Source organism: Oenanthe melanoleuca, chromosome 3 (genome assembly GCF_029582105.1).
Source record: "Oenanthe melanoleuca isolate GR-GAL-2019-014 chromosome 3, OMel1.0, whole genome shotgun sequence".
Lineage (NCBI taxonomy): Eukaryota > Metazoa > Chordata > Aves > Passeriformes > Muscicapidae > Oenanthe > Oenanthe melanoleuca.
Window position 1 is genome coordinate 64,227,479 of NC_079336.1, and position 15,138 is coordinate 64,242,616.

The 15,138-nt window shown below is 37.4% G+C and overlaps 1 protein-coding gene across 2 annotated transcripts in view; it reads left to right on the top strand.

Moving 5' to 3' along the window:
• Positions 1-11,298, top strand: part of TAB2 (TGF-beta activated kinase 1 (MAP3K7) binding protein 2) — a 60,056-nt gene extending 48,758 nt beyond the window's left edge. For both annotated transcript variants that reach the window (XM_056486277.1, XM_056486278.1), the window contains exons 4-7: positions 5,786-5,946; positions 6,573-6,666; positions 7,999-8,079; positions 9,274-11,298. In XM_056486277.1, the coding sequence (XP_056342252.1) occupies positions 5,786-5,946; positions 6,573-6,666; positions 7,999-8,079; positions 9,274-9,419 (482 nt within the window). In that variant the 3' untranslated portion in view covers positions 9,420-11,298. The remainder of the gene's footprint in view (positions 1-5,785; positions 5,947-6,572; positions 6,667-7,998; positions 8,080-9,273) is intronic.
• The last annotated feature ends 3,840 nt before the right edge of the window (positions 11,299-15,138 follow it).

Sequence of the window (15,138 nt, forward strand, 5' to 3'; positions counted from 1 at the left end):
TTTAAAAAACTGGCTTCTTCCACGACCGATGTGAACATTCTTCAGATTAATTTAGCCATTTTATTTTGTGTAAGTAAGTACAGTGATCAGGACACTGGAAGCCAGGTCTGCATCTGGAGTACTATGTTAATGATGTAAATCAAAGTGATTCTAGCTTGTGCACTACTTCTAGATGTAATTATCTTTGGTGATGAATAGTCAATCCTAACTCAAAAGTTGCTAAAGGTTATGTGTCAAACCCAAAAAGCTAATCATCCTTATGTTCTCTTATGTTCAGTGCATAAAGAACTTCAGAAAATTCATCTGTAGGTAAGCAAAAAAGTTGCCCCCCAGATCATATTACCTTTTCTTACTTTGTAGGGAGACTTACATGTCTGTTTTAATCTTAGTTCTGGAAAACTTCATATACCAGAAATTAAGTAATTGAAATCTTGTCCTTAGGCTCTAAACACTCTTCTAGATCATGAACTTGCTTCCCAAGCAAGTTGGGTAGTTTTTAGGGGGTTGCAAAACTGCACTTTGGATATTTTTTGGGGAGTTGTCCCTTTCTTCTGTTTTTCCTTATTGAGGGCACTGCCTTCTACCAGTCTGCCTCTTTATCTCTTGTACCCTTGGTAGTGATGGCCACTGTAACCTCCTGCACAATCTCTTCGAGCTGCAGGTGTCAGCATTCAGTGTATTGAGGTGAGGCAAGCTTGTTACACAATCTAGAGTTCCAGAAGCATTGACCTCATACCTGCTGTGGAACCCAGCTCTTCCTGAAGCCAAGCTGCAGCTTTTAGATGGTGTGTAGATGTATGATGTGGGCTGGTGCAACTTTAGGGACCTCAGGAAATCACCATCCTTCTATGTCCTTCATTAAAAAGTGTCCTTATACTTACGAAGTTCTTCACATGTAGAGATGTTTTGCATTTCCTGCATGTGTGTCCATTTCTGCTGCAATAAGTGCAGTGTTTCTTACATTTTGTTATTAATTAATATTTGGAAAGTTGAGAAGTTTGTGATAGATTTACTTGTATGATGTTGATATCTGAAGTCTTTACTGTTGCTTTTAAACATGTTTCTTATATTAGCAGTGGGCTTTTTTCTGCTCTTACATATAAAACGTGATGTTTTCTGTGTTCTGAACTGCTTATGATTTAGCCAGTCTGCCAGCATCCTTCCATGCGAGGTCCTTGTTTCATTTTAATTTTAGCCAGAGAGGATGAGTAGTTTCTCTGGCCACGATTAGAGAAAAATGTATTTTCATCAGCTTTTCCATTTCTGCCAGAATGCTCCTTATCTTGGCAGGGGGAACTGAAACTGACTTGGGGGAAAAGAAACCTTAGGGTGGAAGATGGAGTTGCTTTGATGTCCCATGAAATTTTCTTTGCTCTTTTTATTTATTTTACATTTATATTCATGGTCCAACACAGGAGAACAGAAGATGTGTTGGACTTCTCTGTAAGTGCTGCTGTTTGCCATCAAACAAGCTTTACTTAATTGTGGTGTGTGTAGGCACCTCAGTCTCCTTCCATATTTCATTTTTCCCTCCCAGGAAAGGCACAGTGGGTAGTAGAAGGCTGCCCCAGATCTCTGTCTTATTTGCTGCCATACCTGGAGGTTATATAATGTGTAAAGGAGTGAGTACTGCTCAGATGAAATCAATATCATTTCCCTGGAATGCTTGGTTGTATCTCTGGCACTGACACTGTGATCGTAAGAAACTCACTGTCACCAGACTTTTCAGAACCGGTTGCTGTGGGATGTTTCTCATTTTCTAAGATCCTAGTTTGTGATACTGAGCACTCGCTTGTTGAAATGTTGAGTGCATGTGTCCGCTGTTGAAGTCAGTAAGAATTCATGATGCTATGAGATGAGTAGTGCTAGGTGCATGCCCAGAAGGACAGCCAAAAGAGGATGCATTTTTATGCTCCTCTGTTCAGTAATCACTTCTGTCAGTGTGCAGGAGTATTCCTATTACATTAGCAGAGATTGCAATTTATAATTAGTTTTATTAATATGAAGTAGTTAAGTTAGACTTTGATATATAATTTAAGTTAGCATAAAGTGTCTTATAGATGAAGAATTGGAATCCTGCTAGAAATTGGAAATTCTGTACTCAGATACAATTTTGTGATGTATGCTCTGTATGAATGTCATGTGATGGGTAGTGAGGCTGAACAGTTACTGAGTAGTTGCTCATTCTGCATATAGCTTTCCATCTGTATAATGGGAAGGCATCCCATCAAGAAATTGTACAATAAAATCACTAGGTTTTCTTACTAGGGAGCTGAAGTCCTTTGGTTAAATATTACATGGCTTTGACTGTCTGATGTTTTCATATTATTTTCTCTAACTTGAAAGAGGATGGTGTGCAAAGTTGAGTGAATCATTGGTACCAACTATAGTCACAGATGTGGCACATGTTTGCTTAGCAATTCTTGCCACTGTGTTTTTAATGTAAATAAATTAATTGATAAACTAGATCAGTAAATTGACACTTTGCACGGCTCTTGCTTTGGTTTCTTGGAACTTTTTAAAACTTAAAAAAAAATAGATAAAGCTGCAGGAAACAATTATCTTTAATTCTTTGCCAGTCCTTGTAGATGGTTAAGAAAAATGACTTGAGTGAGATACAGCTGTTGCCTATGCTCCAAGGGGCTCAGAGCCCATTGCATCACGTGATCTAAGAAAAAATACTACCTTATATTTGGCTCTGTGTATCAGGCCCCACTCTTCAGTGATGCTCTTTTTAAAAAATTAAGTGACGAGAGTATTGAAAAGAGAGAACAAAAAAGACAGTTTGATCTATTGAAGTTGTATATCAGATAACTGAATTTTGTGCAGCTTCAGATACAGGTTTTGAGAACATGCACAAGCATAAGTGTGTTTTGAGACTCTTGTGAACCTCCTGCCACAGTGTAATTGCATTGCCCGAAATCCCCTCCATATCTGGCAAATAAGAGATTTAAGAAATACATAGATCTATAGGATAGGGCAAAATCATTGTATTCCTGGATTAGAATTTCTCTTAGAAACACTTAAAAGACACTAACTTTAAAATTCAGAGAGACTTTGAGAAATCAAATATGCATACACTTACAAACTTAAAGGTTTATTTACTGCCTGACTGAGAAGGTCTTTGGGAGAAGAAGTCAGCTTTTGTCCTCCAAACTTTTATGCTCCTTCCTGTATTTATAATGATACATAGCATTTGTGTGAAAAATGTACCCTGTGGATGTCAGAGGAAACAGTGGCATCTGCCTGAGCATTGAAGTGTACTGCACTCTGCTGAATGCAAATGTGCACAAGTGTAAAAAGCTAAATGTGCCAAATACCCTGTTTGCACTTAATTAAGAAGTTGAACTGCAGTGTTTTTCTGAACGTTTTCAGTTGCTCTGAGCAACACTAGAGGGAGCTGAATACTTAAATTGCTGGTTTCCATTCATAAATGCGGCCCTGAAATACAGGGAGGGTTTTGTCTTCCCCCACCGTTGTTTTCCTGCAGCTGCTAAATTGGTATTTAAGCAAAATTACCAAATTATATATGAAAGTCTCCACTTAAACCGATCTCTTTCAAGTTCTTTAATAAAAAGTTGATTTTAATGGTAAAAGGATAGCATAATGGTATCAAGTGATTCTTCTTTAATCACAATGGTAATTTTTAATGTGTTTTTAAAACCTGTTGGGATTTGAAATTGTCAGATGGTAGTCACAAAGCTCCTTGGAGAATAAATTGCATACCTTTCCAGACATGACATGAAAATGAAAAGCTGTAATTGTGCTTTGGGCATCCATCTCAGTGCCTTCTCCTCCTTGTGCAGTTCTGTAATGACAGCTGAATTTCTAAACCTCACAAATGAGAGAACATCAAAATGAGAAATTGTGGGGTTTTTTTCCTTTACAAGAGGAGCTTAAAAAGGGAGGTGAGGTATGCACAGGTGAAGTCGTGATCATAGTTGAGCTCTTGAGGCCATGCCATCCTGTGCAACCTGATATTCTGGTAACAATGCTCCTCACCTACCACATCCAGCTGCACTGGCTACTTGCCAGCAGACTGCATCCACAGTTTGACAGGTCTGAAGAGTTCTGAGTCTGGGCAGTGGAACATGGCTGTGTTGCCTCAGCAGCCTTACCAAGTTAATGAAAACAGAGGAAACTGTCTAAAAGTGGAAATAAAATGTAGAAAGAAAAAGGGCTTGTGCACTCCCTGCAGAAGTAGAAACAAAGTAGTCCTTGATTTCCTTTCTTTAAACTTGCAGCTTTTGTAAAAGGTGTATTTTCAAGAGAAGAGACTGTCTGTTTACTTACCTGATAATTCCAAGTCTTCAACAAAAATCTTTATCTTGAGAGTTCAGTTATTATGTTTTTATTTTACATATGACCCCAGCTACAATTTTTACTGTAGTGCAACTACTTTGACCCAAAATAAAGGTATGTTTATGAAAACTTCTCTGATTTGAACAAAACGTAGCAGAAACTAGGTGCCATTTCAGTATCTCGTGAACATTTGTGGTTCAAAAGCCTAGGCTGGATCTGAGTACCGCCTTACAATCTGTAACACTGTTCAAAAATAGTTTGGCATGGTTCCTCCTTTTAAAGAACCTCTGGAAAACAAAATGCCAAAGTGTGAATGAATGAGCAGGCAGGAACTGCAGAAGAAGACAGTTCTGCTTGCCAAAGATGTGGAACATTGCATCTTTTTGATGTGTTTGTTTTTCCTCTGCTATTATTTGGGAAACCTAGGCAACCAGATTTGAGTGCTTCTAATTTTTTGGTACCTGAAGAAATTGTGAGGAATTAAGCATCATGTTCCAGGTAGAGTTTGGCTTAAAGATTTTGTGAGGCAAATTCAGCCTTTTTAAAATACCTTGTTATATTGCTACTTCGTCATGATTTCGGGTTGCTAATAAAAGTATTCATAGTCTGTATTCACAGTTCCTATGAATTACTAGTTCAATGGATGAATGAATGGCTATGCAGAAGTTAAAATGATTCTTTGGTTTATTTAGTGAAATACATTTTTATCGAAGGTATTTATTACTTTGAGAGTGATATCTACTTTTGTGATGATATTTAATAGTAAACGTGCCTTCAATGAAATAAACTTATTAGATTGCATTAATTTGTGTCATCTGCTACTTAGGTTCTTTATACCTTTAGAAACTGTGGTTTAAATGCTAACTTCGTTGTTTCTAAATTAGGTCTCCTTGTGCCTTTTGCATTACAAATAGTAAGCAGTGTTAGAAATTAGAAGCTGAGCTAATGGTTCTGCACCATAGTTTAGAGGTAAAATGACACACAGTCATGCTTATGATAAATATCACAGTTTGCTAGTGGTGTGCTTATTTCTGGTTTGGTCTCATTTGATGGGTCCTACTATGATGAATACTGGATCCAATCCTAATTGCAATAAGCATATGTAGTGCTCCATATTGCAGTTGTCTGAAATCCTCTTCATGCTACCTGTTTTACAGTGGTTAAGCTGAATACACGAAGAAATATTTGTTCCTGGCTTTAGGTAGTCAGTCTTGTAGATTTTTAGAAATCACAGTCAAATTTTGCATGGCCATTTATTATGTTGTATGGCTCTCTCATATTTGCTTGTCTGTAGTTAGTTTGTTTTCAAAAATACACTGCTTTCTGTCTTATGGCAGAGATTTTCTTGTGAGGAAATTGGAAAAGCAGTCTGTAGCAGTGTTTTTTTCTGTTTTATCCCAGAAGAGTACTAACTTGCATCTTAATCTGATGTTGCCATGTGAAGGATAATAAAGTAGATAAAATGGGACTTTATGTATTGCAGCTTTACTGGTACACCAGAAGGCCAGGATGGAGCGACTTCAACGAGAACTTGAGGTTCAAAAGAAAAAGTTGGATAAACTAAAATCAGAGGTCAATGAAATGGAGAATAATCTAACACGAAGGCGCCTGAAAAGATCGAATTCTGTTTCCCAAATTCCATCAGTAAGTTGAAATGCCTGGAGGGTATAAACCTAAACCACAAGTGTGGTCTGTCACAATGGATTGAAGGAAGAGTTGCTCATATATTGACAATATACTAGGGACAGGCAGTGTAGTTAGAATTAAGCTGGTAAACAGTGGAGTTTAGAGTAAGGACTAAAAATGTGTCATTTAACCACAACCTTGCAGTTCGCTAATTGTTTTGTGAAGTATTGCTTTTAAAGGCTGTTGTAAAAGATTTGACCTGGTAGTCCTTACAAGTTAATACTCATACTGCTATCACACCAAGTACTTTTTGGTCTTGGTGCATATACCAAGCTCAAAGAAGCTGATTAATGCACCAGTTTTCAGTGCCAGATGATCATCCATTTGGTGGACCAGATGACTGGCTGTGCCTTGACTGCAGTTTGGAGTTGTTCAGTCAGCTCTGACTGAACTTTCTGATGAGAACTATTCAGTGAGTCTGGAAGGCTTTTGTAAGATTATGCTTGGATTAAAAGAAAAGTGATCATTAGGGAAAATTCTTTTATCATCATTTCTGAAATAACTAAATGCTGTCTACCTGTGCCTGAATGATAACTGTTCATAAACTGGGCAAATAAGTCTAACAGACAGATTTATTTTTTCAGCTGGAAGAAATGCAACAGTTAAGAAGTTGTAACAGACAGCTGCAGATAGACATAGATTGCCTAACCAAAGAGATTGATCTTTTTCAAGCAAGAGGTACAGTATGTCTTAGTACATCAGTAACTGTAAATGTTGATTTTTTTTTTTTTTTTCACTGTCCATGTTTTCAAAAAAGTCTGTGTCATAAATTATGGATATACACCTTTTGCAAAATCTTCGCATTAATTTGAGTGAAACCATGGAAGTAACTGTCTTTAAAACCTTTTGTTTTTGTTGGCCATACGATTTTCCTAATCCCACAGTCATTCCTATTTCATACTTGGCTCAGAAGGCAGAAGTTTGTGATGCCATTTATTAATGCTCGGGGGGGAGGGGGGAAATCTGGTTATCTGAGTACCAAAGAAAGAGAGTAAGTTTTTTGAATGATGCAACTATGCATATGTGTCCATCTCTCTCTTTTGTCTTCCACTTCTGTCTGTATTTAGCGTCTCAAGTTAGCAAGTATTAAGTGCAGTTGTAACTTTCAGTGTGCTCTCCGCTTTCGTTGTCTGCAGGGACACAGCCTTTGGTCTTGGGGGTGAAACTGTGAGACAGCTGAGCCAGTTCCAGAACTGCCAACAAGAAAGCCTTCTCTCTTCCTGCTTCTCTCTCTTGCCACTTACTGTGTTCTGGCTCTGTATTAATTTTTTAGATCCTTTGCAGAGCTGATTCTGTTCACGAGCCAAGCTAAAACTTGCATTGCTGGAAAAGCTTGCTACAGCTGATGTGAGGGAGAGGCACAGGAAGGGAGAACTGAGATAGTGAGAGGGAAGGAACTGATACTTCCCACTTTCAGCAGCAGTGAGCTGTTAGATCAGTTGGGACATGAGCCACTAAAGTTCTGCTTCAGACAGTGTACCTGCAGTTCAGGAGAAGGCAGACAGATGTGCTGAATGTAATGCTGCTCTAAAAACCTGATCTTAAATAGAGTGAATGGTGGGTAATTTTTTTTTTTTTTTCTTGTTTGCTTTTGCTAGTAAATTGCATTTAGAACTTTGAGTTTTAATTCTAAGCATGTACAATACACTGCATAGTAGGTAAGATATCTCTGAGTAAAATTACAATTTAGAAAAAGCTAAGATTTACGAACAAAATGATCTTGTTGAAGAATAGCAGAAAAGGACACTTTTAAAGGAGTTCAGTTTGCTAGATTTTGTCTCTGAGTTTATAGTGCATATTTTGGGCAATAAGTTTCTTAAAGTGTATTGTTGAAATCACTGTATCTCATCTCACTTAGGTCTGTATTGACACCTTGATATAAAAGATAAGTGAATAACAGTATTGTTACAGAATGACTATCAGAAAAAACTGATATGCCTCCCTACTCAAGTTTATTTTTTTAAACTGCTTTTTTTTTTAAACTGCGCTTTTTTTTTTTTTTTTTTTTAGGACCACATTTTAATCCCAGCGCTATTCATAATTTTTACGATAATATTGGATTTCTTGGTCCCGTGCCACCAAAACCCAAAGGTATTGTATTGATAAAATTTGGATTTGATACAAATACCTGGTTTGTATCTAATATCAAGTTCTAATTTACGAATCTTTGGTGTCAGTTATGTAATAGATTACTTCAAACCTTGCATTTTATTTGTGTTGGCAGTAAGTGTGCTTCTGTTTGCTCTCATTCCTCTCTATTCATACATTCAGGAAAGAGAAGTAAATTAAATGGATAATATATTGTAAGGTAATTTATGTGATGGAAGCGTATATTGCTTAGGGACCAGTGAAACTCACTTAGATGACTTCTGTATCTTAGTTCTTCGTTGACTTTAATTTTCATTTAATTTTAAGCTTCAATTTAGCTATCATGTAGGCTTTGACTTAAACCAGAAATACTGCTGTTCATAAAAGAACAAAAATAATTTTTCTTCCAGCTGTGCAACTATGATCAGTACCATTGTACTTCTGGAGTTCTTGCTGTCATTTTGCAGCAATTGCCATTGATTACTTGCTGAGGAGATGTTCTCCAGATGAAATAATGGACTAAAAGGATTTTGCAGTTGCCTAAACCAGAGAACCATTAACTTGAGAAGTTACTCATCTGTCTTTTCATCCTTTTCATTCCTTTTCTCTCTTCTTCCTTTCTCTTTTAAAATAGTTGAAGATTGCATTCTAACACATCATGCAAAAAGATGTGTTGGTATGGCTGGGAGGATTACTCTGTAGCATGACAGAGCCAGGCAATGGTTTTTCTGTAGCACATCTGCCTGCTGAGCTGGCTTGAAGAACTGCTACCTTCTTTCTAAGATCAAAAAGTTACACATGTCAGAGGGTTACAGAGCACATACTTCTTGTCATAATGAATTTTAGACCACTCTGTAGACCTCAGACTTCTAAATCTTCTTCATGTTTCCGGTGCTGATTAATTTGCAAATTTTACCTCCTTTTTATGCAGTAGCTTTGAACTGAGGGAAACAAAGGAGGAAAGCAGACTTAAGGGATGGAGACCTTGATTTTTGTAGTTTTACCTTGAGCCTTTTGGCTGACCTACAATGAAGCTATAGTAAAGGGAGTGGTGAAAAGCTTATTCTGTCACTTTTAATAACTGTAGTGTTCTCAGAGGAACAAGATAGTTCTCAGTTACTGAAAAAAAAAATCTCAAAATTCTTTCCATGCTGTTTTCAGTTAGTAACTGCTTGTCTTATCTCTTCCATGTCACAGATCAGAGGCCCATTGTGAAAACACCAAAGACTGTTCCAGACACAGATGAAGATGAGGGATCTCAGTGGAGTTGTACCGCCTGTACTTTTTTAAATCATCCAGCCTTAAATCGCTGTGAACAGTGTGAAATGCCCAGGCATTTCTGAGCCAACAGGCCCATTACCTTCCGTAAAACCATAGCAAATGTACAAGGAATTGTCCAGGCATTGGGGGCAAAAAACGCATTTATGCATAGGATTTTGTAAAATGGAAGGTGTGACGAGATGGTATTTTGCTAATGCTAAATGTCAGCCCACAGAGCAAGCAATACCTCAGAGTTGTGTCACAGGCAGTTGACGCTGATCGGCTGAGCGACTCGCCAGCTGCCTAAACCATGTACAGTATTACCAGTAACACACACCGTGTTCAGTGCCTGGATGTCGCCCATCCTCTTCTCTGCCCCCATGTCACTACTGAATTTTGACAGGGGAAAGGAATAGAGTGCTAGTGTTTTTGTTTTCAGAGCTTTCAGTGAAACACTACATGCACAGAGGAGATCTTAAAAGGAACAAGGTTTAAATATTTAAACTGTTTGCTGCCATATAGTGCCTTTGATAAAGGGAAGAACTTTACAAATCAGTGGTACTCTTTGCCTTGTCTTCCCTGAAAACATCTCTGTGAAGCCAGAAATCAGTACAATCACATCTAAAGATGAAAAGGAAAAACTGCATGCGTTGTCTGTACAATACACACGGTGAAATACCCCAAAGCTTTTCCTACTGTACATAGCTCTAGAGCCTGCTTTAAGTGATTTCTTTTCCTCACCTTTATTATTTTCTTGTACTTCTGTATGTATAGTGTAATAGTCTTTTTGTTAACTTTCTTTTTTTCCCTTTAAGTGATTAAGCACGATCATGTCCCTTTTTTTAAGCTTTTATCTGAGAGAAGCAATGCCTTAAAATAAGAGCATTAATAAGAAACTATGCACAAAATAGCTTTCCTCTGCTTGTTCTGTACATTGCTCTTGTAAATGCTGATGATCTGTGAAGACCTGCAGATGCAGCGTGGTAAAAGTGCAGGAAAAGTTGGAAGAATTATGCATATAGTTCACTCTGTACACTGAGTTTTACGGTGGGTGACACAAAGGGAGCATTTTGTCTGGTGTGAGGAAACTTTATACTAGGAAACTTTCAACCCACCAACAGATCAGCATCCGAGTTAAGCTTGCTTCATCTGCTGGGTGTCTTGCAGACTCCTGAAGAGAGATTCATTGGGGAAGTACATACAGTGCCAAAATCAACAGCAGCAGCATCATACAGCTTTGTTCAAGGACTTTAAATGCTTTCCTGTTTTGGCAGCCAGTTTCTAAACGTGACTTTGTGGTGAAGTCTCATATTTATAGAAAACAAGGATAGCAATATTTAGGACAACTGAAATAAAGGCTGGAAAAGAGAAATCAAACAGACTTGAACACTGAAGCAACCTCAAGCATCTCTTTTATTTTGATGATCTATTTTTTTAAGGAAAATACATGATCGGGGATGTATGTAACAGAGATCAAGAAAATGGAATTCCAGTACATTATGCATAAAAGAAGGCACGCAAAGAATTATGTAGCAGCAGCACTTAGTGAGGCTGGAGGGAGTGCTAACAATGTAGCAAGAGACAAAGTAGACTGTCACCCACTGTAAACATCCGCCAGTGGACACTTTTTATTAGGAGTTTTACAAGTGATCTATGTGAATGCACAGAGGCCTTTGTTTTGAAGGCTTTGCATTTTTTTTTATGTGGGAAGAAAAAGTCAATCCCAGGTAATTAGGCAGTAGACCCAAAGCACTTGCATTCAATGCATTTTGTTTATAAAATGAGGCCTTGTTTTTCAGCTTCATCTGCAGTTCTATGTGAAGATTGACAAATCAGTTTTTACCTGTTTATTAATAAAACCTAATTTGGATATCTTGAGTTGATGGTTTTGTGATTTAGCTGGGTAAACTGCCTTTGTAACAGATAAGTTATTTATAAAAATTAAAAAAAAATATATTCTAATGTTTTCTTTTGTGATTTGTTTGCTTTTTCCATGCTGTGGAGCAAAAGAATACTCAACAGAACAATAAGGATTAACAGTATTAAAAGCAGGCTGATTTCTTATGACCAGAGTTTTTATTTAAGCTTTTGTTTTCTTGAACCTTGTCTCTCCTGCCATTCATTACTCTTTTTAATTCCAATTCAGTGGGCATAAGGAATGTATTTCGTAAAGTTGCACTGAGGAGATTGTTTTCTGACTGAAAGACCCACTCACTTATTCATAAAGCAATAAACTAGACACATGCTTCTGGCGTTTATGATTTTTAAAATATTTTTCTAAATCAAAATGGGCAAGCACTTTGTAGTAGCAGATGACAAACTGACGTTGGTATAAGCACAGTTTAAGGATGAACATGATTAAACTGTGTCTTGGTGCTATGGATATAAATGCTGTGAGGTGTGGAGTGTTGCTTGACATGTCTTTCCCACAGGGACCCTGTTGAAGCAGACAGATACTTGTTATGTGGAGTTGGGTTTTCCTGAGACATACTGATGCTGTGTAAAAGGCCTTCAGGAGACATCTATAAACTGATTTAGCAAAGAAAAAAATAAGCTACAGATCCAGCAAAAAAAAAACCTTAATGCATATTATTCAACTATTGTGCCTTAATCTGCAATATGAGAAATAGTGATTGGAGTGAGGGGGGCAGATGTATTTATAAAGGAAACTATAAACTCCAGTCAGCTGAGGGGTGGAAAGAGCATATTTGGAAAAATAGGTGAAGTGGAATCCTGCTCATTCTATGAAATGCATAATTGATCTTTTCCCTAAATATGAGTGTTTATTTTCTGAAGGGGGGAAAAAAACCTTACATCCTTGCTCTCCGCCTAGCTGGGCAGAGCCATCTGCTCAACATGAGAGTGTATTGGGCAGCCTTTTCAGTAACTGATCCTGGAACAGTGGGATAAGAGAAATTATGTCTCCAGTGTCTATTCCAGACTTTTACCTTTCCCTTCAAGAGTTTTATGTCCTTTGTGTACTTCATGTCATGTATAACATCAGATAGTGGCATATCAATGTAGTGTGTCATTAAGGGTTTCAGTTTGAAGGGTGAAGTAGAACTAGATTTCACTGCTGAATTTTTCCTTATAGAACATTAAAAAAAATATTTGCAGCAAGATTAAACTTTGCTTTGTGAACATCAGTAGTTTATCTTGGATGCTGATTTACTATTCTGTACTGTCTTTGTCAGGGATTTCTGTAAAAAAAAGTATATGCAGGCAGGATGGGAGTAGCCTTCTTGGCTTTCACAGATGCTCCTGTTTATTTTTTATGAATGCTTAAGATTATCACTTGGTCAGGTTTCAGAATTGGGATAACTTTAGAAATGTAGCGATGAAAGAGCTGGTACTGGGCTGCTGTTTGACATCAGCTCTGTGGAACTGACTTCAGTTCACCTTGCTACTTTCTAGATCTTTTTAAAAAATGTTTGTCTTGTGCAGTCTGCAATCAGTAGAGCTATTCTGTTGTCTAGGAGTGTGGCCGGGTGTGGCACCCATGAAATTCAGTAATTCAGTTTAATTGTGAGATTCAATATCTTCAGTCTGAAGTTAATGATAGATTTGCTTTAAAACTGTGTAGTCAGTATTCATTACTGTCTATTTGCTTTATTCCTGTGAATTTAATTGGTTTTGTGATCTTGAAATGTCTGCCTTCAGTGTGTTTTGTTGATGACTGGGGGAAAAGTGTCCTTATCATTGCTATCTTTCTTCTATCAAATTCCTCTAGCTTGAATGTATATTGGAGCCTGGACACAAATAAAAGGAAGACTTGATTAAAGATGTAGAAGAAATATTAGAAAAAAGCCATCTATTGTAATCTACTGTTTACTTTTTTCAATACTGCTTTGGTATTCTAAAATATGAGTATTGCTACAAAGCAGTGGCAGAAACTTCAGTACAGTTTAAAGAATATGTAGTACAACTTGTGAATGTGCAACTACTATTGCTTATGTTTCATTCTAACTTTAGCAAGAAAATCCTTTGATATTTTATCTCATATTTGTTAAAAATGCCCTGATAAGTTGAACAGCAAATGCGAATTAAACTTTAGATTATTTTCATTGTCACAGAGCAGAATAATTACAGTGCATTCCTTTTTTGAGCTTGATTGCTTGAATAGCTCTTTTATTGCTAATTTTGAGGAACAGTCTTTGATTTTATGTAGTCCAAAATGCCTTGTGAGGTTCATATTTTGTGTAAACTACTTTTAAAAGTAGTGAGAGGAAACAGGAAGAGTTAATATGAAGTGTTTGGAGACTTCAGGCTCTATAAGAAGCTGAAGTGCTATAAGAGCAATTGAGAGTGGTGGTAAACATTGAAAATTATATGATCAGTCTCAATTTTGACTTTTTGGTATGATTCAATAGTTTTAATTTGGCTTTTTGAGCATTTCTGTATGGATGGCATCTACAATAGAACTCAAACAGTGCCACCTTTAGAGGCAGCACTGAGTGGAACTTAGAAATTCTTGCTTCAGTCAAGACTTCAGACATGTTAATTTCCAGCAGTGCATATAATTATGCTTTCATCACAAATGCAAATATTTTTAATATTTAATCAAAATATAACAGTCTTTAGCCAGTGCAGTGCTGCTGTGTTCAGCTGATTATTTTTCCCAGTGTCTTGTTCTCTTCATTGATTTAATTTGCAGATACCCATGTGTACTTAGAGGGACTTTGAGCCAAAATGATTGGTTATCTACAAGGGTTCAAACTGCATATGATTTGTGAGTTCATTTAAAATAGTAAAACCCTATCACATTGCATGTGAGTGCAGAGGTGCCAGAATAGTTTTGATGTGGTAACTATTGGAGATGCTGCGTATTAAGCATTTTAATGTGCTTTTTGTCTTAGTAGATATCAACAGACCTTATGAGCCTGTGACTGATAAACTTTACCTAAATTCAGGTTCCCCTTTTAAGAGATTGGAGGTCCAAGGCTAAGGAATATGGTGTTGGAGACCTCAAGGAAATGGACTAAGGAATGCTCTGCCCTTTGTTCTGAACATACAGAAGCAGGTAGTGTTGCTTTCCTTGCATCCTGCTGTAACATGCAAACTAAAATGTGGCAAGCAGAAGGCCTCAGAGCTGAACAGGGTGTGTTGGAGTCAGGAACTTGGGACATAATGTGAAAGAAATGCTGGTGTCAGCACTGTGCATCTGCTGACAGCACAGCCATGTCTCCATTGTATGCTAAGGTCTTGTGCTTACCATGTTTCATTACATGCCAAGGAAAAGTTCACAAGGTTTTCCTGAGGAGAGGACAGTGAGAAGTGAGTCCCTGGAGTTCCTCATCTGGCTGGCACACAGCTGCTTGCCCACAACAGAGAAGAGGTACCTGCATGTGATTTGGTGTCCGTGGTTTTGGAGGCTGGACACTAATTCCTTAAAGGCAACACTACTCTCAAAAGAACAGCCCCTGTATGATTAATTCTGGATTAGCTTTGTACCATCGTACTGCAACAATAAACCCATAAAAGTGGTGCTTCCTAATTCAGGTGGTAGATCTAGAAGTGAGTTCAAAAGAGGGTAATGAATATTGATAGCTCTTCTGAGGTGACAGGAAACATGATTCAGATGAGACAATGAATGTGTGTTTGTAATGAACACTTGATTACAAAAGTTACCATCCCAAAAACTTTAAATAAAGGATTTGTTTTATAGCGGTTTTATGTTCATCTAAGATTACAAGCAAAGCAATGTTTGCATGTACATAATGTCTCTTATCAGCTGACATAAAAAAATATTTCATTTACAATCTACTTACTTATGGGAGCAGCCCTATACTTCACAGTTAGCTG